Source organism: Neolamprologus multifasciatus, chromosome 20 (assembly GCF_963576455.1).
Source record: "Neolamprologus multifasciatus chromosome 20, fNeoMul1.2, whole genome shotgun sequence".
Taxonomy (NCBI): Eukaryota; Metazoa; Chordata; class Actinopteri; order Cichliformes; family Cichlidae; genus Neolamprologus; species Neolamprologus multifasciatus.
This window is the reverse complement of record NC_140458.1, coordinates 1,760,542-1,776,389: the sequence shown is the minus strand read 5'-3', so window position 1 is coordinate 1,776,389 and position 15,848 is coordinate 1,760,542. Positions and strand designations below refer to the sequence as shown.

The 15,848-nt window shown below is 42.8% G+C and overlaps 1 protein-coding gene across 1 annotated transcript; it reads left to right on the top strand.

Moving 5' to 3' along the window:
- The first annotated feature begins 7,588 nt into the window (after nucleotides 1–7,588).
- LOC146494019 (uncharacterized) lies at nucleotides 7,589–15,135 on the top strand. The gene is made up of 8 exons (XM_085147392.1): nucleotides 7,589–7,762; nucleotides 9,763–10,003; nucleotides 11,345–11,671; nucleotides 12,318–12,632; nucleotides 13,198–13,290; nucleotides 13,545–13,640; nucleotides 14,173–14,213; nucleotides 14,298–15,135. The coding sequence occupies exons 2-8, from the start codon at nucleotides 9,964–9,966 to the stop codon at nucleotides 14,415–14,417; spliced, it is 1,032 nt and encodes a 343-aa protein (XP_085003518.1). The 5' UTR covers nucleotides 7,589–7,762; nucleotides 9,763–9,963; the 3' UTR covers nucleotides 14,418–15,135.
- The last annotated feature ends 713 nt before the right edge of the window (nucleotides 15,136–15,848 follow it).

The window sequence follows — 15,848 nt, the reverse complement described above, 5'->3', positions numbered from 1 at the left end:
AGCCCTGATAAGTATGCCCATTAATAAAGCTCCAGGTCCAGACGGCTTTCCTGCAGAATTCTACAAAGAATTCTGGACAATTTTGGCACCAGTATTCCATGGAATGTTGCAGGAAATCAAGAAAAATGGCAGACTACCACCAAATATGAATTCTGCTAACATTAGTCTCCTGCTAAAACCAGGAAAAGACCCTTTATTTCCCTCAAGTTATCGTCCAATATCCCTTATAAATGTAGACCTTAAAATAATCTGCAAAGCTCTCTCAAAGAGATTAGAGAAAATAACCCCCCTCTTAATTCATCCTGACCAAACTGGTTTCATAAAAGGTCGGCACTCCTCAACAAATACTCGTAGATTTCTTAATTTAATAGACTACTCATACAATAAAAACATTGAAACCATAATATTATCTCTAGATGCAGAAAAAGCATTTGACAGAGTTAACTGGAAATTTTTATTTGCAACTTTACACAAATTTGGTTTTGGAAACTCTTTCATAAATTGGATAAGAATATTATACAATTCCCCAACAGCTCGTATCAGAACAAATGACCAGACATCCTCCAGCTTTTGTCTCCTGAGGGGCACCAGACAGGGATGCCCACTCTCCCCTTCACTTTTTGCAATTTTTATCGAACCTCTAGCAGCAGCACTTAGACAGGCTACAACAATTAAGGGCATAAAATGTAATAACGTAGAACATAAAATCAGTCTCTATGCAGATGATGTGTTGCTTTTTCTGCAAAACTCACAAATCAACCTCTCTGAGGTAATTACTCTAATAAACTGGTTTTCAAGAGTTTCAGACTATTCAATTAACTGGCCAAAATCTACAGTTCTTCCCATTAACTGCTCCTTCCACAATTCATCTTCTGCCCCACTACAATCTGGAAATATTAAATATTTAGGTATTATTGTTTCTCCTAAGCTTTCAGACTTAATTAAATTAAACCACATCCCACTTCTAAAGAAAGTAGAAGGCGATCTGACTAGATGGAAATCTCTACCCATATCACTCATGGGAAGGGTCGCCACTATAAAAATGATGATCTTGCCAAAAATAAATTACTTATTTTTAATGATCCCTAACAAACCATCACAAGATTGGTTCAGATCTCTGGATTCACATATTTCTAAATTCCTTTGGAAAGATAAACCCCCGCGCATCAGCTTAAAAACGCTACAAAGAACCAAGGATAGAGGAGGACTAGATCTGCCTAATTTTCACCAATACTTCTTAGCCAACAGGCTTCAGTTCATCTCAGAATGGTTAAAATGTACCCTCTTAGATGAGCCCTGGCTAGATGTTGAACAGGCACTATGCAATGATCTAGAGATTTCAGACCTACCATTTATTAGCTCAAACATCAAAAGACATGAATGCTTTAAAAGCATCAACATCAGTTTTTCTCTGTCAGCATGGTGGGAGTTTCTAAAAATAACGGAGTCTTCATTAATCCCATGCAAACGTACACCTATCTGGAATAACCCTGACATATTACAAAACAAAAATATGATTAATTTCCCAGAATGGAGTTGTAAAGGAATTAAATACTTAGAACATATATTAGAGGGAACAGAATTTATTCCATTTGACAGACTAGTTACACAATATGGGATCAACAAGAAAAGATTTTTAGAATATCAACAAATTAAATCCATAGTAAAAAAGAAATTTAACCTCAGTCAAGTTGAATTACAAACACCACCAAGTGTGGTTCAATTTCTTACTCTTAAATCCCCCAAACTATTATCTAAAATATACAGAACACTTTCTAAAATAGATGAATCAATATCCCTTCCTATTGCAAAGTGGGAAGCAGATTTATCAGTCAGCTTAGACCAAAACGTCTGGTCTCAAATTTGCTTAAAAACCTTTAAATTTATTAAAAATCCCAATCTGCAATTAATACAATACAAAATACTGCATAGAGTGCACTATACAGGTCATCGAATGTTTAAGATGGGCTTTACATCCGCCAACAACTGCTCACACTGTCAAGGCAATACACCAGACAGTTACATCCACGCTCTTTGGTTCTGTCCACCAGTGCAGAAGTTTTGGCACGAGATATGTGAGGACTTATCAAAGTGTCTGAAATGTAAAATTCCAACCTCCCCTTTAGTATGCTTGTTGGGAAATTTGGATGATGTCACTACAGAAATTAATACAGTCCACATGGTTTTTATTGCCCTATGCATCGCCAAGAAAACGGTCCTCATGAACTGGAAAAATAAAAATAATCTTAATTCTAGCCAATACAGAAACTATCTAATAGATCACATTAGTCTCGATATAGCCTCTGCCACCACATTAGATCAATCCCTGGGCTCCTTTGATCGGCTCCATCACCTAGCGGGGTGGGGGGTCGTGGTTTGGTCCCGCCTTGGCTATTGTGGTTGATGTGGAGGTTGGGATGGGCTTAGGGCACCTGGAGGACCCCTAGAGACGTTATCCCTGGAGGGCTTAACCCGGGGGTTGTGTTCATAACCTGGTTAGTGGCTCTGGTCGCTCTCAGAGGTTGTTCTCCTCGTGGCCGCGTGCAGCGGGGCTGGAGGATGGTCTGTGCTGGCGGACGTAGGTTACTGGCCTGGTGGCCTGGCTGCCCCTGAGTGGATCCGGGGCGGGCGTGGGGGTTTGGGGTTCGGGGGTGCTTCGCCTCCGTGCTGGGGCTCTGGCTGGGCCTTGGGGGCTTCGGTCCTCGTCGGTGTGTCGCCGAGGTTGTGGGCGGGTGGGTGCACGGGGGCTCAGCCCTGGCGCAGGGGGCCTCTTGTGCATCGGCCTAACCGGGGGGCTCTTGAACTGGCAGGGAGGTTGTTCCATCTTTGCAGGAGTCCACTCTGCAGGTGGGGGAGAGACATAGGAGAGGTGGAGAATAAACTTAACCTGGGTGTCTGTGTCTTGTGTAGTCTGGGAGATGATTGAATGTTGGGGTGGGTGCAGTTTCCTCTGCGGTGGGGTAGAGTGGGCTGCCCCGGGTCCTGTGGGGCTTGGCGGTGTTGCTGCCGTAGGCCCCGGTCTGGATGGGCCTGGGCTCCCTTTCCTTGGTGGATACCAGAGGACGGGGGTGCATATTGGGGTCAGCGGGGGAGCTGGCCCTAGGGAGGGACACCCTCCCCTCCCTTCTTTTCCTCCCCATCCCCGGCTGCCTCCCTCTTCACGCTCCACCACACCCACCCACACAGGTAGGGCTTTGGGGTGCGGGTGTGTCACCAGGGTGCAGGGGAGACATTCCCCCCCCTCTGTCCTCTTCTGGCCACCTGTGCCTCAATTTTATCTCACAACTTAGACATCCACATTACTTACACTCTCATAACACACACATATATATATATATAGGGCCTTGAGGGTGGGCACGTTAACGGCGTCCAGTAGATGGTCTGTGTATTCAAACCTACCTCTGGCGCCGGTGCCCACCTCTCAATTTTAAATCCATGTAGACATTGAGGGTTCTCGGGAGGGGCCGTGCTAACACCTGCTGCTCTCTGGCAGCAGCACCATGCTCTCCCTTGTTTTAAATACACTTTAGAGCAACACGCAGCAACACTACACTTGAGCGGGAGGAGGGAGGTATGGGGTCTTAACACACCCCTGTTCTCTGCTAGCCATCGGGGCGGGGGGGCTGGGAAGAGATGCTGGCTGTCCGATTGGCCTCCCTGCTGCTGCGGAGCCTGGGGCGGTCTGCTTGCCTCCACCCCGGAGGGAAGGGTAACATCTCTTGGGTCTGGGTGCCGTTTCCATCTCTGGGGGTGAGGATACCTGGACCCGGGGTATAGAGTATGTTTGGGGAGTGTGATTGTGTGTACATGTCCATTTACGTTTATTCCTGCGTTGGGTGAGTGCTGAGTGTTTGTATATGTGTGCATGAGGGTGGGAATGCATGTCTGTGTCTGTGTGTGCCTGTTTGTCTGTGTCTATATGTCAGGTCGGGTCTTAGACTTCACCTCTCTGGGAACTCCAAGGCCCTCCAAAGTGTGGAGGCCTATCTCCCCTCACCACACTCCCTGCCGGTGACTGATGCCCTCAGGGGTCGGTGCGTTGGTGGTTCTTGGTGTCCGGGGCTGGGCGCTCAGGTATGTACCAGCTCACTCCCGGTGACTACTTGGCGGGGCCTGGCGCCTGCTGCTCGGTCAGGCCTCTTCCGGGGCGCGGAGGGCCCTCGGGCCTCCGGCCTCTGTGCCTGTGGCTCGGTTCACTCTGGCACAGCTGGCTGCCGGCAGAGCCGGCGGGCACGCCGGTGCAGCCCCCTCTAGCTTCTGCCCGGTGGCTACTGGGTGACCCCTCGTCTGGGGATCCTCAGCCCTTCCCATGAAGGTGGCACGGATGCCCCTCCGGTGGTCCTCCTTGGGCTCTTGCACTCTGGGGCCTCTGGATGTCTGGGGCCTGGATCTCCTCCATGCCTGCTTCATGCCCTGGGGGACAGGGCTATGGCTCTCTACATCCTCTAGCAGACCATTACATGGGGAAACCATTTGAATACAAGCGCGCCGATCCACACAGGTGTGCACATGGGTGTTCACTATTCGTAGACTTAAATCACACCTTTCTTGGCTGCTACTTCAAAGCACATTGTGCGCTGTCTGTCCTGCGTGCTGCACAACAACATTCAATATTTAGTATTTACTGCTGTTTACACTTAGCTAGATTAATGCGATGGTGTTGTGTATAGTATGTTGCATTGTTTTGTTTTTTTTTTTGCTTGTTTTCTATTCTTTCTCTCTCAACAGGTGATCCCGGAGATATTTTTTCTTCCCCCCTTTCTCACTGTCCCTCTCCCCTTCTGTTTTTCTTTTCCTTCCTCTTTCTTTCTCCCTTTCCTATCCCTCACTCATGTCTGTCCCGTCTGTAACAACTGAAAATAAAATAAATAATAAAAACAAAGGTCGATCAAATGGACCAATACGGCAATGCCATGATGATCCATTTGGCAAAATAAATCCATTGGGTATCCTTGTTGGTCTTCAGACAACAATTCTGACGGCTAAAGAACCAAATGGGACAGGTGAAAAAAAAAAAAAAAAAAAAAAAAAAAACATTACCTGATCAGTCTGTTTTTGTACACTAAGAAAAATAATTAAATGTTATAGATTTCATATTTTACTCAACCCTAAACAGAGACAACCGTAGCTTTGGATTCTTCTATTTTATTTGAGTGTTTTAAGTGAATCCATTGCATTAAATGTTCATTTGGAATCACTTGATGGATCTGCATCAGACATAACTGAAGTTAATCAGCTGGTTAGCCACACAGAGCTAACAGCAAACCATATAAAACCTTAGCATACGCAGCACGCAGCAGCTACAAGGATGCTGTTCTTATTCTATTATTATTACAGTGGTTGAAACATAATAAGTCTGCCTTCACTTTGTAATCCACATCAGTCCTGCTGCTAATGTAACCGGTTTCTGCTTCATCCCGCTGCAACAGTTCGGCCCAAACAGACTCCTCGACTCTGCGTTGTGTTGTTTTTAAAAAGACAAGGAGTCTCTGATCGATCGTTGCCACTTTATTTCCTGAATGGAAACAACGGTTTTGTATCGGTGTAAATGGCTCGCCACACACCGCTCTGCACAGCACACTCTCGTATGGCTACGGCAGACTGGCAGCGATTACTGCAGCAATATTACAATTTTTAATATACAATAAAATAACAGCAAAAACAAATGATGTACCTGAATGGAAACAACGGTTTTGTATCAGTGCAAATGGCTCGCCACACACCGCTCCGCACAGCACACTACGGCAGAACATCCCATTAGCATTCCGCTTTAGCATACAGTTTTACACAGTAATAAACAAATGAAAAGTACATAAAACTGGTGTTGGACATGTGTCCACTAAGCACTTATTACACTCGGTGCACATCAACTAATCAAACATGTTTTACTACTTAGCTATATCGTGTGCGGAACAATACAACTCACCTCTCGTATGGCTACGGCAGACTGGCAGCGATTACTGCAGCCAGCCTCACCTAACCCGCCACACCGAGAGGGGGGGCGCTGTTTCCCCATTACACTGACATTTGTGGCAAGTGGAATAATACCACATAAACACTGTTACACAAATCCCACATTTCCACAGCGTTCCTGTGACTGTTGGTGTTCTTTAGGTCAGCACAATGTTGGTGTTTGTATTGAATCAGATTATTTGTATGGAACAGACTTTGGTGTCACACCAGTTTGTACTACAGGATGGAGTAGGGAGCTGATGTGGGGTCCAGTCTGTGAAAGAGCAGCTGTTCCAGTTACCCTAACTTACAACAACAACACAATCAGTGGATGTGATGAGCACGTTACCTACTGAACTGTAAACGGAGGAATTTCTGATCATCTGTGGATCATTTTTGTTTACTGCTTATTCAGCTGAGGGTCACAGGGGTGGAGTCTGTCCCAGCTGTCACAGGGAGAGAGGCGGGTCCACCTGCACAGGTCGCAAGTCAGAAAGGACAGAAACCACACTCTCTCATATACACACCTATATGCAGTGTTGGGGAGTAACGGAATACATGTACCGCCGTTACGTATTTAAAATACAAAATATGAGTAACTGTATTCCGTTACAGTTACCGTTTAAAAAGGTGGTATTTAGAATACAGTTACTTTGTTGAAATAAATGGATTACACGGCGGTACTTCCCTGTTTCATATTGTGGCGGGTCAGGACTGTTTGGGTTTTGTTTGACAGCTACGTTCTGTTGTTCCAGGCAGCAGCGTTACGGTTGCCATGGTTACAGGGTGATGCTCTCTCTCTGCGCGTTTCCTGGGTGAGAGAGGCCTTTTTGTTGTTGTTGTGCTAAGCTAACAGGCAGAATGCTACAGGTATAGCTCTAAAGAATGTAGCATCATGGGCAGTGTAGTCCGTGCTGCAGGGAGAATGGACTGCCATACACGTTATGTGTCTGTGAGCGAGGGAGGGAGAAAAAGGAAAAGTACGAGCTGTCATCGAGCAGAAACGGGAGCTGGAAGCATGTAAATATAATAATAACCACTGCAGCCAAGAAGAGAGCCTGACGAGCCCAGCTGTAAGTAAGCTATTAAGACTCGACTGTACACCGTGTTCGTGTTTTCCTCTGAAACAATAAGTTCTGTTGGAGCAGCCTTTCAACGCCTCTCTCTGTCTCTGCTAGCAAAGTTGACCCAGACAACAAAGTAAAGCTAGTTTTCAGCTACGAGCCGACATGAACCCACCGTATTAGCCAGAGGTCCCTTTACTACGGTTCAGAGCCGCGGACCTTCAGTAACAGTAATAAATCACAGCAATAGTACATTCATGTAGTTGTAAACAGCATGATAATATATTAAGTAATCCAAAGTATTCAGAATACGTTACTCTCATTGAGTAACGTAACGGAAGTTTTAGTTTAGAACTCCTGTTATCAGATACATGGATATCTGTAAAGTCTTAACTTTTTATGTCTTTATGCAACACACATGAATTCTGTCAACTCAGTATTAATATTCAAGTCAAGTCAGCTTCATTTGAACAGCACATTTTAAAAATAATTACTCCATTACTAAAATAATCAATAGCTGCAGCCCTACAGCTGTCCCCACCTGAGGAACTGGTGCAGGGCCGGGCCGGGCCCTGGTCGCTCTCACCCCGGGAACAGGGACGGGTGAAGGAGCAGGTTCAGGAGAAGCCCCAGGAACTGGAGGATAGACTGTGCTGGGGTGAAGCTGCAGAACAGGAGGGCCAATCTGAGCCATACTTGGCAGTGATAACTGCTATTAACAGCCATTGGATAGAGTGATAACCATGGTGAGTCTAGTCAGTATAATCAGCAGTAAATGAGTGTGTGGGTGAAGAAATGCTGCACACAGTGCTGTTTGATTCAAGAACCCAAAGCAAAACTCAAAAAGTGTCTCAGGGAGGGGAACCAGCCAGATGTTGTCAGTGTCACTGGTGGAAATCGAGCTGCACTAACCCTCCAGTACCTGCACATGAGACCTGCCACACAAACAGGCCTACAGAAAGACAGGGTGGAGTGATTCAGCACACAGTAAACAGGCGTCTGCTGGCTGCAGACAGCGTCATTACATACAGAGAAGTTCCCTTCACACCGATGCAAATAAAAGAAATTAGTGGTCCTATGACAGATTTTACAGATGTATTTAGCAGTCAGTCAGCACTTTGAGGTTTTTGATTTTGTGAAATAAGAGGAAGAACAGTGGGCTAGACCTGTCTGGGACATTTGTCTCAAACTGAGAAAGAGCTCCATCGTCATACATTAGTCTGAAGGTAACAATGTTGAGAAATGCGAGAGCTTGTAGAATATTTAGAATGAGTTTGATTTGTTCCTTCATCCTGTTGATTTATAAAATTCATAACATATGTGCTTAAACAACATTAAACTGTAGGTCTCCTGTCATAATCAGTTCAGTTTCAATCATACTGAAATACGGTTGAAACTTTTTTTACCATGAAACATGAACCTGGGACAGTTGCCTACAAACACCAAGCAGGTAGTCCTCTGATTACATCAAACAGAAAACAGGCCGTCTGGTTTTAGGGAAAGAAAATCCGAGCGCACAAACAACAGGAGGCGTCATTTCTAGAGGCAGTCGTAGCTTAAACACTTTTCAGTGTATCTGTATTTTTAGCAGGATTCAGATAACCTGGTCACAATTTGCTGGCTCCTAATCATGGCCAGTTCAATAAGTTGAGACAAATTCTTCAAGATTAGACAGTCCATCAAAGTAACCATCACAGTGAGGTCTCCTTTCAGGGGGAAAGAATAAAGTCTTTAACAGAATGAAGCCAGGCAGCAATAGGAAGATGATTCCCTTTATTGCCTCATTCAGAGTGTATAACAGTGGGTGTGGTTCTGGAACAAACATCAGGTACATCAACCGTGGAACATAATGCGAACACAGACGAGGATAAACAGATAAACAGATAAACCCTCAGCCTTACACTGGAATTCAGCAACACTTCAAAATACAGCAAATGTTTCCAAAAACACAAGTTGCTCTCTCTCAGTCTCTGGTAGGTCACAAATATCAGATTACTGCTGATTTAAAATGTAATCTAGTCAAAGTTGTAGCTGACAAACAGATGAGCATGGACGTTATTCCGTCAAAACATTTTTTTTAACATAGTTGAAGGCGAGAATGTAGCTGTGTAAACTGTGTGACTTTATCAAGACATCGCATATTTGCCAAAGTGCTCCAACGTTTTCGGAGACGTCTGTTACCCACCAGCTCGATAGCTGACCTGGAGGTCAAGGGTCACTAGAGCAGGCGAGAACAGCGAACTCCTGGCATGTTTCCCCATTTCCCAGCTCGCACTTCAGCCCTTCTCAGCTTTCGGAGGACCCGGCCCACGTAGACCGAGAAGGCCGGGTCCTCCGAAGGATGCAGCCCCTGAATGGAGACAAAGCTACTGACTCATGTATCGCCTTGTGGTTCAAAGTGGTATTACATGAGGCTGTGCTGTCGTGTAATACCACTTTGAACCACAAGGTGATTGAAATGTTTGATATAATATCAGAACTGTTGTTCTTTCATATTCTGTTAATAGATGTATTTAAATGTTCAAAGATTTGAAACTCATGTTAAACAAACTGTGAGAAGAAAGAAAGTCTGACTCTTTTCTAACATTTGACCCAAACTGTTTTTCTAAATGATCCCAAACTAACGTTCATTATCTTCAGATACAGTAAGAGAAATGATTTCATGATGAATGATGATCATTGTTGGAGGTTTTGGTCACTGTGATGAATTTAAAAGAGTCAAATGTCATCATTGTATTTCCTGCAGCACTTTGCACATAATACTATAAATATAAGGAGGAAGCCTGAGGCCCTGCAGCAGACTCACAGACGGATGCAGAGGGGAGGAGTGTAGAGGTGCTGTGGTGTTTGGAGGAGGGACTCCTTCAGTTAGAGAAGTGAGGCGTCACAAGTTCCTGGTTTCCAGTGAAGAAGAAGAGAGGCAGCAGTAAACCATCAGAGCCTCATCATGAAAGTCCATCACACTCTGATCTGCTTCTTCTTCCTTTGTGAGTACATTCACTTTTTCTTTCTGTCACTCTCGTTCTTCAACATGTTTCTGTTGTTAAACATGATGATCAGAGTCAGCTATGAGTCACTTTCATGGACGCTTCTTCCATTCAAACTGCTTTTATTCATGATTTCATGGATGTGTTTGTGGCCAGTATGGACAGAAGAAACCATCACAGTGAGACATTCATGGACATGTTGCTGCTCACTTTGGCTTTAGGATTCGTCCTTTCAAAGATGGTTTCTTACAAGTGTTTGTTACTTCCTCAAAATAACCTGTAACATAAAAGTAAAAACTCCACCTGATACTTTCAGTTATTATTTGAAAATACAAACTTGTCGATCAAGTCAATGAATTTTTCTTTGAAAGACAAAAACACATTTTGTTGCTTTTACTGTTACATGTTCGTGTTTCTTCACTGTGACTATTCACAGTTCACTCCCACAGTGCACATAGATTTGACAAAATGACATCACTTCCTGCAGACAAATATAAACGTGTGAGTGACGTGAGTGAAATCTGTCAGCATCTTCAAACCCAGAGTTCTGTGGAAAGTTATTTCCTAATTCTTCCTGTTTGTCGTGTTCGAGCTGAACAGAAATACGACTGCACAGAGTTTAAATGCTGGAATGAACTGAAATCATTTACATAAAGTAACTGACTCACATCAGCTGCTGAGTTTGGCTTTAGAGCTTTAAATTGAGCCATAAATTACTCAATAACATGTCGTTCATTGCAAGTATTTGTTACTTCCTTAAAAAAAAAAAAAAGAAGTGTCTTGCCCAAGGACACAACGACCGAGACTGTCCAAGCCGGGGCTCGAACCGGCAACCTTCAGATTACAAGGTGAACTCCCAACTCTTGAGCCACGATGAGCCTCAGTAAAACAAAGTCACAAATAAAAACTTCATCACTGTTTTTGTTGTTGCTTCCTGAACTTTGACACCAGCAGTACATTTAAACTAAATGATGACATCACTTCCTGTGGATGAAACACATGAAGAACTTGCATGTTGAGCTGTTGCTTCAATCTCTCAACATATAATTACTACAAGTACCACACAGAGGAGTTATGAGTCATTTACATGTCATATTTTGTTTATCTTCATCTTTTATTGTCATTTTCTTCATGCATAGGAAACATGTTCAGATATATTTTGAGTCATGTCGACTGGAAGAAGATTTTCCACCACTTTAGACAATAAAATGTATTTGACATGAATCATTGTTGTTATTCAGACTTTAGTCTCAGTGTGTCTGTGTGTGGATGCTGTGATCAGACTGCAGCTTCTTACAGGAAGTACAAACAGTAACTATTGATGGTTCATGTTTCCAACAGCTCTGCAGGATGGAAACCCTGAAGTCACCGATGCTCAGTTTCTTCACTATCGAGTCATTGGAGGAGATTTTAAAGAAGGATTTCGCTTTAATTCTCCAGGAACATGGAAGATGTTCTGCAGAGAAGAATGTGAAGGAGAAAACATTCTCATTAATACAACTGATGTCAGAGCTCAAACAGGCAGATACAGCATTGAATATGAAAACAAGCTTTTATATGTGAGCATCTCAAAGCTGACTGAGTCTGACTCTGGACAGTACAGCTATGGTTTGGCTGGATCTTCATCATCAGCTTCATACGAACGGTTCGTGATCGTTGTTGCTGAAGGTGAGTTTCTGTTTCAGCTGTGGAAATGTTTCGTTTCTGTTTCTGAAGCAAAGTTTTCACTGACAGCTGCTGACGGTTTAAAGAAGCTGAAGTTTGTTCTCCTGTAAACTGTTGGTTACATTTGGACTCCTCGAAGTAACCGATGAACTGCAGCTGGGACACGAGTGTGTGTGAATATTAGTGAGTGTGTCAGCTGATAATGATGTGAATGAAATGTCAGAAACAGACGCTGATGAATGAAAGAAGATTTTCTGATGTAACTTTGATTTTCTTTGATGAGTTTTTGCTTCTGTGTCATCAGTTTGATCTTTCCAAGAGTTCCCCTCACAGCAAAATGTTTTATTCCTCAATGAATGTGTGAAAATCACATTCAGAACACAAAAGTCCATCCAGACTTTAAATGTACTTAAAACCATGAAGTGTTCACATTTTAGAGTCTATACTTGTCATAAAAGCTGATTTTTCATGAATCCAATCAGTCTGATGATGAAGCCGTTTAAATCTCAGTTAGTTCAACAGTTCCTCTGTCAGACTGGTTGAACTGGGCAGCTCCCAGTGTAACTGTGGGTCAAACTGGAGTTACTCTGATCAGACTGCATCATCTGCAGCACTGATAGTAACTATTGATCGTTTGTGTCTTTAACAGCACTGCTGGATGGAAACGATGATCAGCTGAAACACTTCGATAAAGAAACTGGAAGCTCTCTCACAGTCGGATGTTCCTTTAAACAACCTGGATACAGAAAGTTGTTCTGCAGAGGAGAGTGTGGAGGACGCAACACTCTTGTTGACACATTTGAGAAGAGAGATCAAAGAAGCAGATACAACATTAGATATTATCCAGAAGTTCTGTATGTGATCATCACACAGCTGACCAAGTCTGACTCAGGACAGTACAGATGTTTACAGGAGGAATCTTTCAGCAGGTCGTTCAGAGACTTTGAGGTCACTGTCACAGACGGTGAGTTTTTACTGACGTTAATCAAATGTTGTCAGAGTGGAGCTGTTCAGCTGTTCCTTATTTCCTGTCATATATCTGCTGTTCCTGTGGTGGATGTTCATGTTAAACACGAGCAGAGTTTCTAATAATGAGCTCAGTGTCTGTACAGTAATCCCTGTGAGCCAACAGCTCAGGCTGCTCTCAGCACTCAGTTTATCTCAACATAGAAACAGAATTATTTAGAAACAAAATTATTTTGAAGTGTGAATTTTGTAAAGTTACTGTGATGGAGAGCAGGAATAAGAGTGTGGAGCTGGAAATGAACAGGTGACCATTAATGTCCCGAAATGTCTTTATTGTTTCCAAGAACCTGATATTTCAACATACATTCATATTTTATTTCATTGTTAAACTATTTTAGTGCATTTTTTTCATCTAAAACTAAATTTGCCAAACTGTTTTTTCTCAATCAGTGGATCCATTTAAGGCTCGTTTGATTTCTCAGCTGATTTTTGAATCTTTGTGTTTTTCTTGTTCACAGCTCCAAACATTTATAAGTCAAACTTTCCTCTCTGCTCTTGTTCAGCAGCTGGACCATCAGCCACAACTACAGGAAGCTCCACACCTTCATTAACTTTGACTGGAAGCACTGAGCAGCCTGGAAGAGCAGCATCTACAGGTACATCCATCTATGAGAGAAGACAGTATGTTTTTAATCAGCCTGTCCTGTTTGGCAGCTTTTCTAATCAGAATTATGATGCGAGTGTGACGTTGTGCCAAACACGTTTTCTTTTTCTAAATTCTCTGTGAGCTCCTCTTGTTCATGTAGAACTTTTATCTGTTTGTTTATTCGTTTCACGTCGGTTATTTCACTACATGTGCAACTCATCAATCAATAAATCCGTGTAAAACAAGCTCGTTCTGCTGTCACAGGTGTGCTGCTGTATGTAATCATCTCTCTGCTCATCATCATCATCCTCTCATCACTGACTGTTCTAATAATCTGCATCAAGAGGAAGAGCAGCAGAGGTAAGATAACAGAGACACAGAAACACACAGAACGTCTCGTTTCTAACCAAAAACTCTTTTTTCACTTCACTTGAAGTCTGTTCAAACAGCTGCAGTCAAACATCCAAATATTTCATCCTGCTCGTCCACTTTGGGCTCTAAGAGGAGAGTGGAGTGACTTGTAGAGATGATGTTAAACACTGGAAGTAACTGAATCCTAAACTGTGTCACACATGAAGTCTGGACACTGTCAGCAGGATCAGATCCAGATGTTCTCTGCTTCAGACGTGTGAAGTAAAAACAGGAAAAATATTCTGACTACACGACCCATGAAAACTGTAAAATAGAATAATTATTGTGGATCACTTCTTCAGTACACAGGAGGAGACTCGAGCAAATGTGAGTCTTTGATTCTGAAGGCAAAGTCTAAAGTGAAGCCTAATAAAGTCCAACTAAGCAGAAGAACAGGAGGGGCAGCAGTGATCTTCAGCCTCATGTGCACTTTGAATGATTGTTCCCTCTAACAGAGGAACATCCTTTGTTTGTTCCACAGGTTTGAGGACCAGAGCAAACTCAGAGGGCACAAACATGGAGGTGACTTTCTTTCTAGCACAAATGATTTAACCAAGTCAGAGTCTCTTCTTTTTATGTGAAGAAGACAGTTTGTCTCTGTTTCAGGACGTCCTCTACGAGAACTGTACTCCAGGTTCTACACGTGAAGACTCGATCTACCAGAGCCTCGATCCAGCCGGCAGGGACCAGGACCAGACCTACTCTACACTCACACATCACACATGAGACTCTCTGGATTCACACCTGGGTTTGTTTTTGTACTTGAAGACTTCAGTCTTTTTACAGACCCTGGAAATTCACAGCAACTACACCCATAAATGTGCACATTTTAAGCCTCAATACAACTTAATAGGTTAAGTTTTAAAAATAAACAACTCTCTGAATGTTTGTTATAAAGGAGGAAATTGCAGATAGAAAGACAAAAACGTCTTGGTCTCTGTCTGTCACCCTTGTAAAACGTGTTTATTTCTGGTGTAAAGTTGGACATCAAGTCTATGGTTGACTCACTGGAGCCTCAAGTGAACATTAGTGAACTGCTTTTTTTTAATCATTTTAATTTGCAACAAGACTAATGAAAACACGCCAGATCAGCTCATTTTTGCACGCTTGTCACTTCCATTTACTTCAGTGCTCACTCCACTGTGCTCCCATGCATTCATCAGCTGTCTCTTGTGCTCTGCTTAGCTGTGGTTTTGATCTACTCTGCAGGTTATGTCCAAGTTACTGTCCTAACTTGCAGGTTTTATCTCAGGTTCATTGCTAGTGCATGTTTCTGTGTGTGAAAAGTGCATTTAGTCCCAGAAGTTCACAGCCTGATATGATTTTCAATAAGATTTTTGCTGCAGTTTACTTTGCCCTGTCGTTGACACAGTAATATGCATGATATGCAATTGTACAACTTCAGGCTTAGCTCGGTTTTCTTTATGAATGCCATTAAGTGTTATTGAACATATCTTATCTTCTTTTGTAAGTAATTGATTTATTTTAATAAACAGGCAGAACTTGTAACTGAAGCCACGTCTCTTCTTCTCCAAACCTCACTGTGTGCTGGTTAATGGCAGCGATGTGCAAAGCGAGGCTTCATGAAACACTGAAACACGCCACGCATGTGTGCTGGAATTATATTCAGGCTTCGAGACGATCTGAAAACATCTCCACAGTGACACCTGCTGGACAATTGTACTATCGCCACATCTTGGAGATGCTGTTTATGAGATACTCGCAGCAGAAGCGTCAGTGAACTTAAAAAGATGAAAGAAAAAAACGCATGTCGTGAAAATCGTTAAGAAGTAGGTCACCTGTATTCATGTGTTTTTCTAACATTTCTTTTACACTATAAGCGCCGACGTCTCTTTCTCTGTGGATTTAAGTAATTAGATAATATCGGTCTCCATTTTAAAAATAAAAAGTCTACTGACTGTTTTGGTATTGACATGATATTAGTTAAAAGTATTATAGAATATATAGTGCAACCTTTCGCATACATTTGTAATCTGTCCTTTCAAACTGGTGTATTTCCCTCACAAATGAAAATAGCAAAAGTTATTCCAATCCATAAAAACGGAGCGAGAAGTCAGTTTACCAATTATAGGCCAATATCACTGCTCCCACAGTTCTCAAAAATTTTAGAAAAGTTATTTATTAATAGACTTGATA